The 15421-nt window shown below is 38.5% G+C and overlaps 1 protein-coding gene across 1 annotated transcript in view; it reads left to right on the top strand.

Annotated features, from left to right (window-relative positions):
• The window catches only part of SLC16A10 (solute carrier family 16 member 10), a 64819-nt gene extending 49808 nt beyond the window's left edge, over positions 1 to 15011 (top strand). Inside the window, exons 4-6 of the mRNA XM_039726625.1 lie at positions 7746 to 7889; positions 9364 to 9592; positions 10780 to 15011. Of these exons, the coding sequence (XP_039582559.1) occupies positions 7746 to 7889; positions 9364 to 9592; positions 10780 to 11015 (609 nt within the window). The 3' untranslated portion in view covers positions 11016 to 15011. The remainder of the gene's footprint in view (positions 1 to 7745; positions 7890 to 9363; positions 9593 to 10779) is intronic.
• The last annotated feature ends 410 nt before the right edge of the window (positions 15012 to 15421 follow it).

The following is a 15421-nucleotide window of genomic DNA, read 5'->3' as shown; positions in this document are numbered from 1 at the left end:
CCCGTATTACGTTATAAATTTGCTGCCTTTAGAATGTTGTGTAAAATAATGCTGAATATCCAGTGGGTATGTCTGGATTTTTTAAAATTCAAACTGGAAAAAAACAGCCTCCATCACTCCATTCACTTGCTTTTATGGGCTGCTGTTCAAGAAAACTTTTCATTTCTTCAGATCTCCTAAGTCAGTCATTTGTCTGAAGTGTACCACGTCTTTTATTTCCCAGAATCTGCTGTTAGTCTTGTAATGGTAGGAAAGTATCTTTTAAATTATGTCCAGTACTAACCATAACTGTGTCAAACAGATTTCTCTATACTGTAGGTATTCTAAAAAAGCTAAAACTAGGTATAGCTGTCAGTTTTAGCACTATTAGCTTTCTCATCCACTTAATATATCATATTTCTTTCTCCAATGGAAGACTAACAAGACACTTTTGTAAGGGTTTTGTAAAGGTCTGATGTAATTATTGAGCAGATATTTCTGAGACCCAAAATCTTCAGTGGCTCTCTGTGCTTGACTTGCTTTTCTAATCTTTGCATTTATCTCCCTTCAGATATCAACATCTGCTGCAGTTTGACTGCCCAGGTTAGTGAAATTTTCCCCCTTTATCCCACTTCTATTTTCCTATTTCTGTCATTATCCTGTGCACCCATTTCTTTTCCAGTATTCCTAATATTGACCTGGAAGTATTTATTCTTGGTTAGATCATCCAATTTGGACATTGGGGGTGGTGGTGGGAAAAGAAATAAATTATTTCCTACTTTATACTTGTAATTGCTATTGAAAGCATATTTTAGATATGTTTGTCAAATAAGTACTGAAGACAAATAATATAGATACAGAAAGAACAGAAACAAACAAGAATAAACCAAAGGTTTTCTGGGTTTTTTTAAGAACTCAAAGTAAATGATGCTCAGGTGCAAGTTGTGTGGTGACCTTGAAGGATAAGAGCAAGGCAGTCTTCCTCAGGTCTGTGCAATACTGGCAGGTTGAAAGGTCTGAGTTTCGTTGTGATTTCCTTTGTATCTGTCTCTAACAGCACACTACTTCATGTACTCTGGCGTAGTACAAACTATTCTGATAGCAGATGGAGTGTATAATTCAAAGTCGGAGTAAATTGCAGAGTGTGTTATCCTTTTTTTTTCTTTTTTTTTTTTTTTGGTCATTTTAATGGTAAACTCAAAATTCTGTCTTTGGACACTTGAAACATCTTGACTTGAACTGAACTCTGAAGCTCTTCATGTGCCCAGAAACCTGAGATCACAGCTGGTTTTGCCCTGCTGTCCTCATACAAAGTAACAAACACTCATTGGCAAATTGCTTCTCTCATATACAGACCACCTTTTGTGTCGAGTTCCTGCTCCAGGAAGAGCTGTATGGAAAACCTCTTCACTTTTTAAGTCCTATTCAGACTTGTGAATATCTCACCATGTGTTTTGAGTCTTCTGTTGAGGAGATCTCAGAACCCAGCTCTTTCTATTTGATTGTAGTAATCGTCAAGCTCTGAGCTATTTTCCAGGCTATTTTCTGATGATTGGGTTAAATTTTTCATTACTACTGAGTGGAATATTTCCTAGAAAAGGGAAAAGTGGTTTTGGATTGCTCTATGAAGGTAAAAAAAGGGAACATAAATGTCTGTATCCTGAGTAAGGACTGTATCTCTGTACAGGGAGGAGATATTATCATTGTCATCTTTTCCTTAGGATTTAAATGAAAATTTGACTACTTGATTCAATTTCTCAAGGCCCTGATCCAGTAGATACTTGGCAGTGTATTTAGGACTGTCTTGAAGAATTGAGACAATTAAGAGCTTTCTTCTGTTCCTCAGTAGAATCAGTCAAGTGCTTCACCCAGCTTTGTGAAAGCTCAGGGGATTATGGCTGTGTCCACAAGCAGATCTCTGATACTGAAGTGCTGTGGATGCCCTGGGAATTCTGTGGTGCTTGAACAGAGGTTTGAGAATCTGTTTATATTTTACTTGCCTAGGTCCTATGGTTTAAGAAGTCTAGTTTTGAGACATGTGACATGAGTAGCACAGATGCTGTTGTTGAGCAAGGATGTTAACCTCTCTTAGGACATGACAGTAGCATTGTGAAGGATTTGTACAGGATATCCTAATCCATTGCTTTGATATTCCATAGTTTCTTAATGGTAGCATATCATATGATGTGCTTGGTTTTAATTGCATATGTTGTAAACTGGTAGCATTTTATTACATTAGTAAAGGCCACAAGGATTTGTGTGCTGGGGAGGTTTCTCATGGACAGGACTGCTGGGGTATGGTCCTTGAACTTTTATTTGAAGCATCAGCCTCGTTACATGGTTGAAACAATAGGCAGATGAGATTAGAGAAATTAGGGTGGGTTGTTTGTTTTGCTTTTCCCCCCACAAATCTGTGTTGGTCCTTAGTTTGTGATGTTACCTGTTAGATGTTTTAAAATTGTTCTGCTGTTATTCTGGAAATTCAAATTAATGTGATTGACCTGATTGACCTGTAACTCTCTAGGATGTTCTGATAGTAGCTGGTTTTGGACATAGTTGAGTTTTGAGAGTAAAGTAGGCCCTGGAAACACTGCTTTAGGCTACAAGAAATGCCACAAGAAACGGCTGGAACTGAGATTGTAAAACATGGATTGCAGTCACAAATAGGAATAATTTAAAATAATGTTTTAAAGGGTTTTATCTTATAATTTAACTCTCATCCGCTGTTATGTTGTGTACATGACACTTCGTTTCTTATGGATCCCTGACTTTATTCTGCGTCGTTGTGCTCAGTCACTGTGAGCTTCCAAAGATGAGTGTGTGCCTTATCTGTCTTGCTGCTGCAGCCCAAGTCACACCAAGCCACTGGTTTCCTTCACATGCTCTTTAGGATAACACTAACAGCTCTGAGATTTTTTAAAAAAAAATATTACTGTTTAGGGCATATGGCTTCAGGACTAGCTGTTTTTTTTTCAAAAAAAATTCCTCAAAATTATTTTAACTGTGTAATTGTCAGCCTTGAGTGTTTTTGAATTTTTAATGCTTAGGGTTTTTATGTTAAATAGGCTTAACAGTTGACCTGTTAACTGTTGTGTTCAGTTTTACTTCAGAAATTCAGATTATGCTTGTTCTGAATCTTCGTTATGTATGAATTATTGTATTTAATCTGCTTTCTTCAGAGGAATAAGAGAAAAGTTTGCTGTTGGTATATAATGTTTCACTTTGTTTATTTAATTTTTTTCTTGTTCTTGGCATAATTTAAATTGAAGAGGTAAAAAGAAGTATTACCACTGTTGGGGCAAGAGTGGAAGCAGGAATTTCTTTAAGATATGTATATGCGTATTTGTCATGTGAAGACACTTAGCTAAAGTCATATTTCATAGAAATTATCTCAGGATATTGGCAATCCCTTAAAAATTGATCCAGGTTAGGTATTAGTAATGCTATTTCTGTCTCTTAACATGAAGATCATCTTTTCTGTACAAGTGCAGGAGTTGCTGGCTTGTTTTGCTGGATGTTTTTGCTTATCAGTGAAGTGAAAGTTTCTTTGGTGGAGTCTGGGCTAGAAATGTTATTGCCTTAAATGATCTTCCTGGCACCCAGTATCATATAAAGCTCGCTGGCAACCAAGTTTCTTTTTCTGTTTCTCATCCTCCTTATCCCCCATTTTTGTGGTGAGTCCATATGTTGGAGGATAAACAGTGACTTATCCAGAGTTAATTTATGCTCTGCTTCTTAGCACTTTCTGAACCTTCCAGTCACCCAGGACAGCTCACTGCAAAGAAAGAGATCACCAGTCCTGGCTACAGCATTGATCCAGCTGATGGGATCGCCAGGGTGCCACCTGGACTTCGTGTGGCTACTTCTCTCTGGCTGGAGATAACTAAATTGCATAGAAAGTGGGAAAGTTGTGCACAGTCTGTTCTTATAGACATTCCTGGAAATGGTATATGGGGTTTTAGGGCTTTTGGTGTTGATTCCACCCTACAATCCATACTGGCTTCTCGACCTCATTCCTGTGCTTGCACCGTTCCGTTATGCTTATCTCCAGGAGCCAGAACAAGGACGTTTGTCCTGGAAAAGTGCTGCCCTACCTTTGTATGGCCCCCTTCTCCAGCCACACACTGTGCTTTTTCACAGTATGTTATTGCCAACAATCCTTGGCTGTTATTACCAGCAATCCTTGGTTGGCTCCACAGCTATCTGGCTATCAGTGTTTCAGACATGCACATGAGCCCCCTTATCTTCTAGGCTTCTACACTCCCTCAGCTCTTTGAGAAAACTTAATTTGGAGCAGTTAATAATATTTCGAGTATACAAATGGTACCAGCAGTACTCCCTAAGCATTTCCTTTTATCCTTATGCTTGTTTACAGTGAAAGTGTCAGACAGCAGGACTAGCACCAGTAATTTAAGAAAAAGGTGGTTTTAATGTGCTCATAGTTTCCTAGGTTTTCTGCTGCTGTTGGCCATCTCTTTTGGTCAGAGAGACTATTGCATTTAGCATACAAAAGCTTTGCTTGATTGGGAATCCCCAAAATGGAATATATATGGGAAGAAAGTGGTTGACAGAATTATTTCTTACTAGTTCATAACCACTTCTTTCAGATTCAGGTTCTTTGTGTTTGGAAAAAAAGGAGCTACAGCTTTGCCCAGATTCATGTCTTTGATTCACTGTGTGAATGTAGCTGAAATGCACGTGCAGTGAAGGGGAGGGCTTAGAAAAACCTGGGTCTTAGCTGGTTGGAGAGAGGTCAACCAGAACTGTGTATCAGAAAGCATTCCAGCCACTGCCAAGAGGCTGATATGTCTTCTAGTCTCATTCTAACAGTAGTGAGAATTTGGACAAGATCTGTGTCTGTCACCCTGATAGTAGAGAGCACAGGTACAAAGGAGGATGCTGATGCCAGGGATGCATTCAGTTCTGATCTTCACTGTCTATATATCTTTATTTGGAAAACTGGATTATACAAGGATAAATTACATTTTTAAATAATGAAGAAACCATGCTACTCTGGACTGTAATTTTGCCTGAGCTAACCAGGTCTTGTCTCCATTTGGAAAAATCAGACCTGCAATTCAGCCTGCACACAGCCCTGAGTGAAGAAGCTGCTACATTACTGAGAACAGGCACAGCACACATTGAAATGCTTTGGGCTTTGTGTGGCTGGGTCCCTGTTTGGCTGCTGTAGACATGCCTGAAGAGTTGTATAATTACAACCTGTATAGTTCTGCAGTGAGAAGAGCATGAATGCCATGGGAGTATTCACAAGTAATTGCTCATTGTGAGGCTTTTGAGTAGTTCTAACAGCTAAAAAGCTGTGGAAATCTGAACCTTGCTTTAGCTACTTCATACGTATATTTGACCTAGAGTTACAGTACTGAATTAGTCCTGAATCACTGTATTTTCAGACAGTTAATACTGCTGCTGCTTGCTTAGTGACTGTGTCACTGGAGATTGAATATGCTGTTTAGGATCTGAGCATCAGCTCTGAGAGATCAGGCCAGGTTGCTCAGGACTTTGGTCCTGAAAAACCTCTGAGGAAGGAGACTGAACAAGCTCTCTGGACAGCCTATGCCACTGCCTTCCCAAGGAAAAGATTTCTTCTTATATCTAGTTGGAAGCTTTCTTCGAGATTATGGTGTGCTTAAGAGTGGTGGAAGCAAAAAACCAGAAAAGATTTCTTCTTATATCTAGTTGGAAGCTAGCTTTCTTTGAGATTATTGTATACTTAAGAGTAGTGGAAGCAAAAAACAACCAACAAAAAAACCCCAACCAAACAAAAACAAAACAAAAAAACCCCAAACCAACAACTAATTTAGATATTTTAAATTTGGGATGAGTAGTGCTTGTTTTCTTGCTTAAGGAGTTAACCGAATCAGTATTTTCCCTCCTTGATGGAAGAGTGGCAGCATTTCACCCCCTGTGCTGCTTTGAGAAATCCAGTGACTCAGTTGCAGGTGCAGGGTTAATGGTTATCTAGATACAGAGCTTTATCTTGCCGCTTGAAAAGCCTCCAGGGAGTGGATGGATCTGGCCTGCTAATTAAACAAGATAGAGGCTGCAGAAACCTGGAAGTGGAACAGGTGACAAAACTTGCAGAGAACACCTTGGCTGCTCTCGCCAGCTGGGCCAGCAGGTGTTGACAAGCACACAAAGGTAGGGGTGGGAAAACTGTCAGCTTTTCTTTTTCTCGCCTTTGGCAGAAAGGGAGTAAGTAGAACAGCTTATCTTTTATGTTTAAATGTCATTTCAGATGAAAAATTTCATCAGATTCTGTTCCCAAATGTGTCTTACAAAGCAAAAAACTGAAAGAGCAAGCACCTGTCATCAATTTAAGTTAGAAGTTTTTCTTTAAAACTAGAATAAACCTCCTTGTTTTTTTCTTTCTTACAAAATCAGTTATATTGGACAAATTAATATTAGATTTAATAGGCTTTCTGTGACAGGTAAAAAAACTCCAACAGATTTTGCACTTAAGAAAATTGCTCTTACTCAGCAAGTCCTATTTTCTTGTAGGAAAAAACAGCTCTGCTTGTATAGTAGCCTTCTGGCCAGGAAAGAATTGACACTATTTTGCTCTAGAAGTATTTACTGAAGTGGAGAGTTTTCATCTTACAGATGAGGAATTAAGGGTTCTCTGGTTTGAAGTGATATCAGCCTGTGCTTTCCTTGTCCCTCAAATGTTCTTACTACATCTTTACTGAAAAGCAGTTTCTTCTGTTTAGTCTTTTACATCTCTGAACTTTCACTTGTTTTTACTTGTTTACTTTTCTTGTTCGAAACTACTTATGAACATGGAGATTGCAGGACTGTGCAAATGATTTCTACATCTAGTGCCCATTGTGGCATATTTGGTATTGCCAAGCACATTCCAAAAAGCGATAGTGAAAAAAATCTCTTGTGGGAAATCTTCTGGTCTTTGGGGATGATTAAAAATAAAACCATAACCAAAAACCAAAAAAATCACAGCAAAAACCACAGATAAAAACACTGTGGAAGTAGAGAGAATACAAAAAAAAATCCAAATCCATCAAGCCAGTCTGGTGATATATATATATATATTTTTTTTTTTAATTTTTTTTTTTTACTATGATTTGAAAAGTTGGAATTGCTGGCACTGATAGTTCATCCTGTTGTGGTCGCAGTCAGTTGTTTTAGTTCTTCAGGCTGAAGTGGCTGATAAATCATTCTTCCAGTCTGCCCTGTTCCTTGCTGCTGAAGCTGCTCCCTCTCGTGGGAGTGCTTGCTGTTGTGTTTGGCACTGCCCTGGCTTCTGCCCTGCTTCCTCCTTGCCCCTGGACATCTTGGATGTTGGGATGAGACCTGGAGGGCCTCTCCTACCTGCACTGTCTTGTCTCCAGCTCTCGGCTTCTTGCTCCTGCCCAGAGCTGTGTTGCAAGCTTGGTAGCCCGTGTAGCTTCTGTCTTAATTTGAATCTATCATTAGTGAGTTGAGAGTGGTTGGAGAGAACACTTCTCAGTTATCTTATTTTTTTTTCTTCTTAATTAGACAGAGCCTTCCTGTTTTCCTTTAGTTTTCTTTCCTTCCTGTTATCCATTAGTTGTGGATAAAACAGCAACACATTTCAGATTGTTTTTATTGTGTTGCACTAAATATTGCATTTTAAAATCTGTAAAAGAAGAGTAAGATGACCATTTGTAGCTGAATTTGTAAGTGATTGACAGATTACTTCTACTTGACTCAGGTTTTCCAAGGTCTATGTTTTTAATTCTAAAGCAAATTTACTTTCTCTTTTTAAACAGATGAATCATGTAAAAGAGAAGTTTGGTGACAGTGTGCCAGAAGAAGTGCTTCTGCTATGTCTGGGCATTACTTCAGGAGTTGGCAGATTGATCTTTGGCAGAGTGGCAGATTATATTCCTGGTGCAAAAAAAATCTATCTACAGGTATGTGTTTATTGTTTCTATATTCCTTCTAAACTGGGGATTCCGAAGGATTTGGTTTTGGGAACTATTAATAAATAAGCAGAATTAACTGATTGGTGATTCAAATTTGAGAAGTTTCAGAACTCTAGGAAACTCAGTCTATGGCTTTTGATACTAGGAGCCTTTGGTGCAAAGTTTATGAATCTCTGATTTTTGTTTTTAGTACTAAGAAAATTCTGTTTCCTGCTGGCTGTTTTCAGCTGGGAATGAAAGAAATTACTGTTCATTAGCATGTGAGTGAGAACCTTTGGGGATTCTCTAGATTCTGCTTTCTCTGTTTTATCCCAGATCATGATTTCATAATGGTTTTCCCCAGGTAGGGGAGAAATTAAGCCGTTTCTCTAGTAAAGACTTTGGATCTCTTGATCTTTGGCAGGCACTAATTTGGTGTCAGATATGTTCTGTGCACAGTACACAGGGGTATGGCCATGGCAATACAAGTGGTGCACAGTTGAGGAGATTTTGCAGAAAGAGTCCTGGCTCCCAGAAATGCTGAAGCTTGGAGAGAAAGGAGGATATACATTTCTTTCCCTCCACACCTATAAATGATTTTTTTTTTTTTTGAGAAACTAGCAGTTGTAAGTGTGGGATTTTGGAAAAGCTTTAATTTACTTTCATATTGGCAATTGCGAGGTCTCTTAAAACGAATAGCAAGGGAGGCATCTAGTGGGGGCTGTCTGCACTGCATTATGGAAATCAATTCTTAGGAAAGAATTACTATTCTGCTGGAGTATTTGTTGTCAAGGATAAATTTAGGTTCCTTGATGTTTTATTGCAGTTAGGTGGAACCTTGGTTTCCAGGGCTTACATATGGATGGTGCACAGGCAAAACTGTTACCACTTTTATTTTCTTTTTAATTCTGCTTCATTTTGCTGAAAGACAGTTTTATTCCTTTAATCCAAAACAAATAAATAATTTAAAATTATATTAGAAAATCTTTGTAAGTATGCATGACTAGAGCAGTACATCAGGATAGTTTTTTAATGGAAAAAATAAATATTTTCACTTCTCTTGAATATAAGCACCCTGAAATAATCACTCATAATACCAATATTTTTACTTATAACAGTGAGGAGTCTAATTACAGTGTTCTAGCTATCTTAAACTTTTAATATTTCTCTGACTTATTTCTCAAAAAATATTAGTGCATGACAAATGACCTTACACAATCACTGTAGGATAGTGGATTACAATTGCATTCTCAAAGCTTGTGAAATAGGTGGTGGAATTTCTTTGCCTGTCATGAGTGATATATTTGTTTTATCTTAATATGTAACTTCTGACGGTGGTAATCCATGGAGACTGATTATTTTAAAGTAAATACAGGCAGGCAGTCTAATTCACTGCAAATGCAAGGAGTTTCATCTGGTCCCTTACGATTTGCGAATTTGATGCAATGCATTTTTATAACTTTTTTTCCTTGTTCATTTTTAGGTGGCCTCATTCTTTTTTATTGGGCTGATGTCTATGATGATTCCACTGTGCAATGTCTTTGGAGCTCTCGTTGCTGTCTGTCTCTTCATGGGCCTGTTTGACGGGTGCTTCATTTGCATTATGGCTCCTATTGCCTTCGAGCTCGTTGGGGATCAGGATGTCTCCCAGGCCATTGGATTTCTGCTTGGACTCATGTCCGTGCCCATGACAGTTGGTCCACCCATTGCAGGTGAGTGCAGGCAGGGTTTGTAGCTGTAAATGTGTTTCTATATTTGCATGACTTTTTGGCCGTGTTTCCCATTCCTGCATCATGTGCAGAGTTTTGACATTGGAGGTTTTGTCTGTGTGTGCTTGAGAAGACAAAGGAAATTTACCTGCTGCTTGTGGGTTACTAATTTACTGCACTCTTCAAAGTTTGCTCAGTCTTCTTGATTGTAATGCAAACATTCCTCAAAAGAAAGATAGATGGGTTTCCAGTTGGATTTAGGACCTGACATCTTCCAGTTTGTACAAGTGACAGCCCATTGGTTGCTTGTGTTACAGAGGGCCTCCTAATTAAAATCTCAAAATGAACTGGATTCCAAAATTTGCTTATGTTAAGACCATTGTGAGGCTAAAGGCTCCAGTCACTTTAATTGCTCCTCATAAGTAGGAATGCTGGCTTTATTCATCCTTTGGTAGGAGACTGACAAAGTACAGGTTTTGAAGATGAAAACTTGGAAGTTCTTGGGATGTAGAAATGGAGGTGTATTCCTCACCACTGATGATTTTCAGTGGTAATTTACCCTGAGGTTTGGTAAGTGAAAAGTACTTCATAAGACATAATTGAACTATGCAGCCTTGTAAAGAACAAAATTTTAATGCCAGAACAGCACAGACTTGGTGCTTCCAACTATCACAGCTATTAATACTTAAATAGAATTTGACTAATGGGAGGAATTTGGAGAGAGCAATTAGAGTGAATTATTGGGAGACAATAATTATCTTCTTAGTAAGAGGCCACAAGGAATGCAATATCTGGAGTATATCTAGAATTAGAAGAATGGGCATATTGTTCAAAGGTAGCTGTTTCCAAACGGAGGGAGAATTTCTCTAAATCACGGCAAGATACAGGTGCTGGAGAACATCAAATGAGCAACTTTCAAATAGGAAAGATGGTGCATGTTTTTAGTGGATGGCAATTAAGCAATTTTCAGTTGGTTGAGGGGTGACCTACTGAGCTCTTCATTACTGCCCCAAGTCAGTTCTGGAATACCTTTCTACCTCCAGGTTCACCTCTGTTTGGCCATCAGTTGTAAGGTTCTAGTGGCTGTAATCTGTGCCAGCTCTTGGGTGTCTGAACCTGAAGCCACGCCCTGTTTTCTGTGGATTCCTGAGGCCCCTTTATTTATGAGTGGTCACTTTCTGCCTTCCCAGGTCTGCTGCGGGATAAGCTGGGCAAATACGACGTGGCGTTTTACCTGGCTGGAGTCCCTCCCCTCATCGGAGGAGTGATTTTGTCTTTCATCCCCTGGATCCACGAGCGACAGAAGTTGAAAGAGAAAGCAAAACCTGTTGATGGAGAAACTACTGAGAAAATGCTGGAAAATGAAAGCACTTTGGTGTCAGACACGACAGAAAAGCCAGTCAAAGAACTGGATTCTGGCTTTTGATGTTTTTTTCTTTTCTCATCCTGACCTCCTCCTACTGAAACCAGATTTCTCTTTCTTGGCTGAAGATACTGAAATCTTGAACTATTGCAAAACTGCTACAAGAATCTTTTATACCGTTGAACTTTTTTGACAAGTCTTTGAGTTTGATTTCAAGCCACATTTTCAAGGTATTTGAAGTTTTGTAGCTTTAGTGTGTACGTGTGTAGTGGTTCTGTGTGTGAAGAGAATATTTTTCTAATCCATCAGAACTGATTTCTGGAAATGTGAAAGCTGTTTTTCCTTCACTGACCCAGGATTCTTCGATGATGTCTATGATCCATCCTCTGCAGGCACGCCCCTGGGTGTTTATACTGGATAATGTAGTAGCTCTTACGACTGATCTGTTTTTTGAAGTTTATCACGCTGTTTACAGTCTTCTGTAATTCTCTATCATGAACACAAATATGCATCTTTTTGCTGAAATGATTGTTTCATTAGAAAGCTAAATTATTATACAACTGTTGAAACACTCACTTGTGTTTGCATTCACCTTTCACAGTAGCCCAAAGAACACTAAGGATGGCATTTTTGATGGGCTCAGGTTTTGAATATTTTCAAACCAAGCTCCAAGTGCAAACACGTTCAGAAGTTAAGCTGCTGAATAATAGATTTTTTTATTGTTATTATTATTATTATTTGGTGAAGGCAATACCCTTAAGATGTATGTTTATAAATCTCTTTTCAGCCAAACCTCAGAGTAGTGAATAGTTTTGAAACTGTACTGATTCTTTGGAGCAGTATTGTGAATTAGACTAAATTTCAAATTATTCTGTTGTACTTCTTAGGATTTCTTATTTTGTTGTTCATAAAACCAAGACAGCTTTAAAGGATACATTCTAAGTGCAATACCAAGTTGTTTTTAATGAGCTATTAAAATAATACATGAGCTATTAAAACAACATTCAGCAATTAAAGATTTTTGCACTAAGTGAACATGCAGGTTTATTACAGGTCTTTATAGCTGTGCTCAACTGCCTGTAGATTATATGGCTCCATATTTTTTCAAATATAAAGAAATGTCTTTGCATGTCCTATTTCTTACTTAACACCCTAAACAAATGGCCCCATTGGTTATGTATTCTTAAGTATTATGCACTGCTTGTCAAGCAAGTAACCTCTTTTTCTGAAAAATGCTTCAAAGCATAATACTTGGAGATGAAAGCACTGCTTTTCAATTTATCATAAAGCACTTCTAAGCACACTGATTATCCATGGATATGGCTCAGCAGTCACTGGAATACTTAATCACTTTTTTATTTCAGATCCATTTAATACCAATAATTTTGTTGCCTCACTTTAAACTGTAATAGCAAAGAGTAAACTAAATGTGATCTGGGCAAAATGTGTACTCAAGTGCTTTTTTAAATTAGTAACTGTTCTTTACATAGACCATGGAGGCATACTGTTTGGTTTTTGATTTTTTGTGATTGCCTTTATTATCTTTTTTATTTTCTTTCTTCTTTTTCCAGTGTTTTAGTAAATTGCTCAGAAAACCCATCTAAAACAGCAATACTATTGCATTTAATGTTTACATCTAGCAACTGACAGAAGTTCTTTAAATATAATCATGCAAAGCATTCTAAGTATTGTAGACCAAAGCTCAGGCATTTTTTATATTGCAGAATTTCAGTACCTACTTTGCATGAGTGAGGTCTAAAAGAATTGAATGTTAAAATGTTAAGAGAGATGTGTGGAGGCACTTGGAGGTGGTGGGGGGAAGCCAATCTGGAAAACCAAGATCCCTTCAAGTTCACTGGGACTTGTGCTTTGGCACATTGTAAGTGCTTCTAAAAATGTCACTGAAATATGCATAGTAGTATTAATTAAAATTACTGCCTTCATTACAAAAGTGATGCTGACAACCAATGCTGCTCTTGTCTGGAGTGTTCCTGTAGAACGTGATATTCAGTATTATTTTCCATTTGGGCAAAGCAGAAGGTGGTGTTGGCTAAATGTGGCAAAAGACTCTTGTTTCCTGCTATGAAAAATTAGTGTTCATCATAGATCTTGCATTTCATGTGTTTTTTAGCCCTGAGTTTTATACCAAAAACAAAGCTGCTGCTTTTTTTTTTTAAATCACTGTTGCAATTTGAAAGGATTGTGACCAGGTATCTTGGTGTAATTATGGCATCTTTCCAACTTGCTGCTCTGCATCTCTAAATTATCTGGGAGAGTATATGAAATAATTGTTGTAAAGATTTATAAATGATATGGAAATGGTATATAAATAGTATGGATTAATTATTGCCATTCTGTTAAAAAAAATAAAATCCAAACTCTCATATTTACATAAAATTTATAAAAATCCCCAAACCAACAAACCAAAAAACCTGCAGAAATCATGACCTCCGTGAGGAGGGAGCAATGACTAATTATTTAGGAGTGACTCCTATGGTAGAACCAGCTAGTGAGTGGATGTTGGATGAGAGGGAAGCAGAGTTTGGGGGGAAGGAAGCTCTGCTGGTGTGATGGCATCAGAATAACAAACCCATTTCTGATGCAGTGCCTGTTTTGCAACAGTGCTAAAATTGGAAAGGCTTTTCAGAGAAGATAAAGTAAATTACTGTTTAAGAACTCTATTAGCATCTTTTCTGTTAGTTTGTATCTGTGGGGGAAATGTCCAGTAGCACGTGCTCTTTTTTGGACAAAAGCATAAGGTGTTTATGTCCTAAAGCCAGGTAAGATGAAAAACAAGCTCAGATTGTTTGAGCTGAGGCTGACCAACCACTGAGAAACTTATTGAGAGAGATACTAGATTCTGTATGCCCTGAGGTTTTAAAAATGAGGTTAGATGACTCTATTTTAAGAAAACCCAACAAATAAATCCCCAACCAAACTAAAACATGAAAGACCCTACACAAATAGCAACTATTTAGTAAATGTATTTTAAAAAATATTTCATATTGTAGAAGTGGAGAAAAGGACTGAATAGTCAATTTTATTTTAACTGCATAAATGCAAATAAGATTTTGTAACAATTTATTTTTAGGTGTGAAAACCTGTTCATGGGAAACCTGCTGAAATCTTATTTGATGACCCAAATCATGCAAGCTTGATTCTGGTTGGGGAAAGATTCTAAAATTGAAATAGTAGCTTAATTCAAGAAGACCCTTAAATCACTCTGATCTATCCCTCTCTTGAGAACAGTTCATAGAGTACTTTCTGTAGACATTATTCTTGTATCCTGTAAACAAAGTAATCATCTTTTCATTGAATGTTCTCAGGGTAAATCTTCAGAAGAAAATGAGTTGAAACATGTTCATTTAAAATGGCAGTGTGAAATGTCCAGTCCTATGTGATGCTGTCATTTAATACATTGGATCTTGAAACCAATACTAAGTTTGAGCAAGGTTTTATTGGTTTCATACTTTTTCAGTAGGTATGAGATCCTTTTAATCTAAAGAAAACTGTTCAGCAAAGAGTCTGAAATAATGGAAGCCCTTTGGGTTCTTAATTACATCTCAGCTATGCAACAGGATCCAGTGTGTAACTAATAAAGTATTGTTGGATTTGTCCTGGCCACCTTTGAAGACCTGTACAAATCTCAGACCCAGACTTCAAATTATAACTTAGTTAAAATTTCTTGCATCCAGGTCTTTGTTCAGCATTAGCATTTAAATTATTTTTCTAATTTGATTTCCAGTGACAATTTATTGGCCCTGAAAATTACCCCCATGAGTCAAAGATGCTGTAGCTGTTCTGTGGCCTTTCTTCAGGGTGTATTTGGCACCAGATGAGATAGACAACTGACTCTGTTCTCCTTCAGCCCTTCATGCACCATGTGTGGGCACGTAATTCTCCTCTCCCTGCAGAGACACTGGAATGTCAAGCTGATGCCCACCACATTGGAAAGGGGTGGTACTTTCCAGCCTTCCGTGGATGAAGCCTTTGAGCAGGCACAGCCTGGCAGAGCAGGCAGGTGTTGGAGAGGTGAGAGGCAGCTCTCAGGGTACCAGATGAGTGCTGTGATCACAGTTCGTGGTGGGAAAAAGGGACACTGCCATGTTAAAGCAGAAGTGCCCTGCTCAGTTCCTTGCCTCGGGCAGTGCATGCCAAAGGGACAGGAGGTGCTTCCTTGCAGCCCCAAAGGGTCTGTGTCAGGCTGGGAATCAGTGCTACGATCCTTCAGGCCATCCATTCGGCTCGGTTTACACAGCTGGGCTCTCTCTGTGCTGGCACGGGGCAGTTCCCAGCCTTCACAGCTGGGCTCTCTCTGTGCTGGCACGGCCTCGCTGCTTGCACAGGGGCTCAGCCGAGCCCTCTGAGCAGGGAGCAGAGGAGATGCCCGGTCTGGGGCCCAGATTCCCCTTTGGAGAGCTGGAAGTGTTACAGAAGTCAGAATGCACCCCCTGCTATTAAGAGTGTGT

Source organism: Passer montanus, unplaced genomic scaffold (genome assembly GCF_014805655.1).
Source record: "Passer montanus isolate IOZ18808 unplaced genomic scaffold, ASM1480565v1 scaffold11, whole genome shotgun sequence".
Taxonomy (NCBI): domain Eukaryota; kingdom Metazoa; phylum Chordata; class Aves; order Passeriformes; family Passeridae; genus Passer; species Passer montanus.
This window is presented reverse-complemented; position numbering and strand designations above follow the sequence as displayed.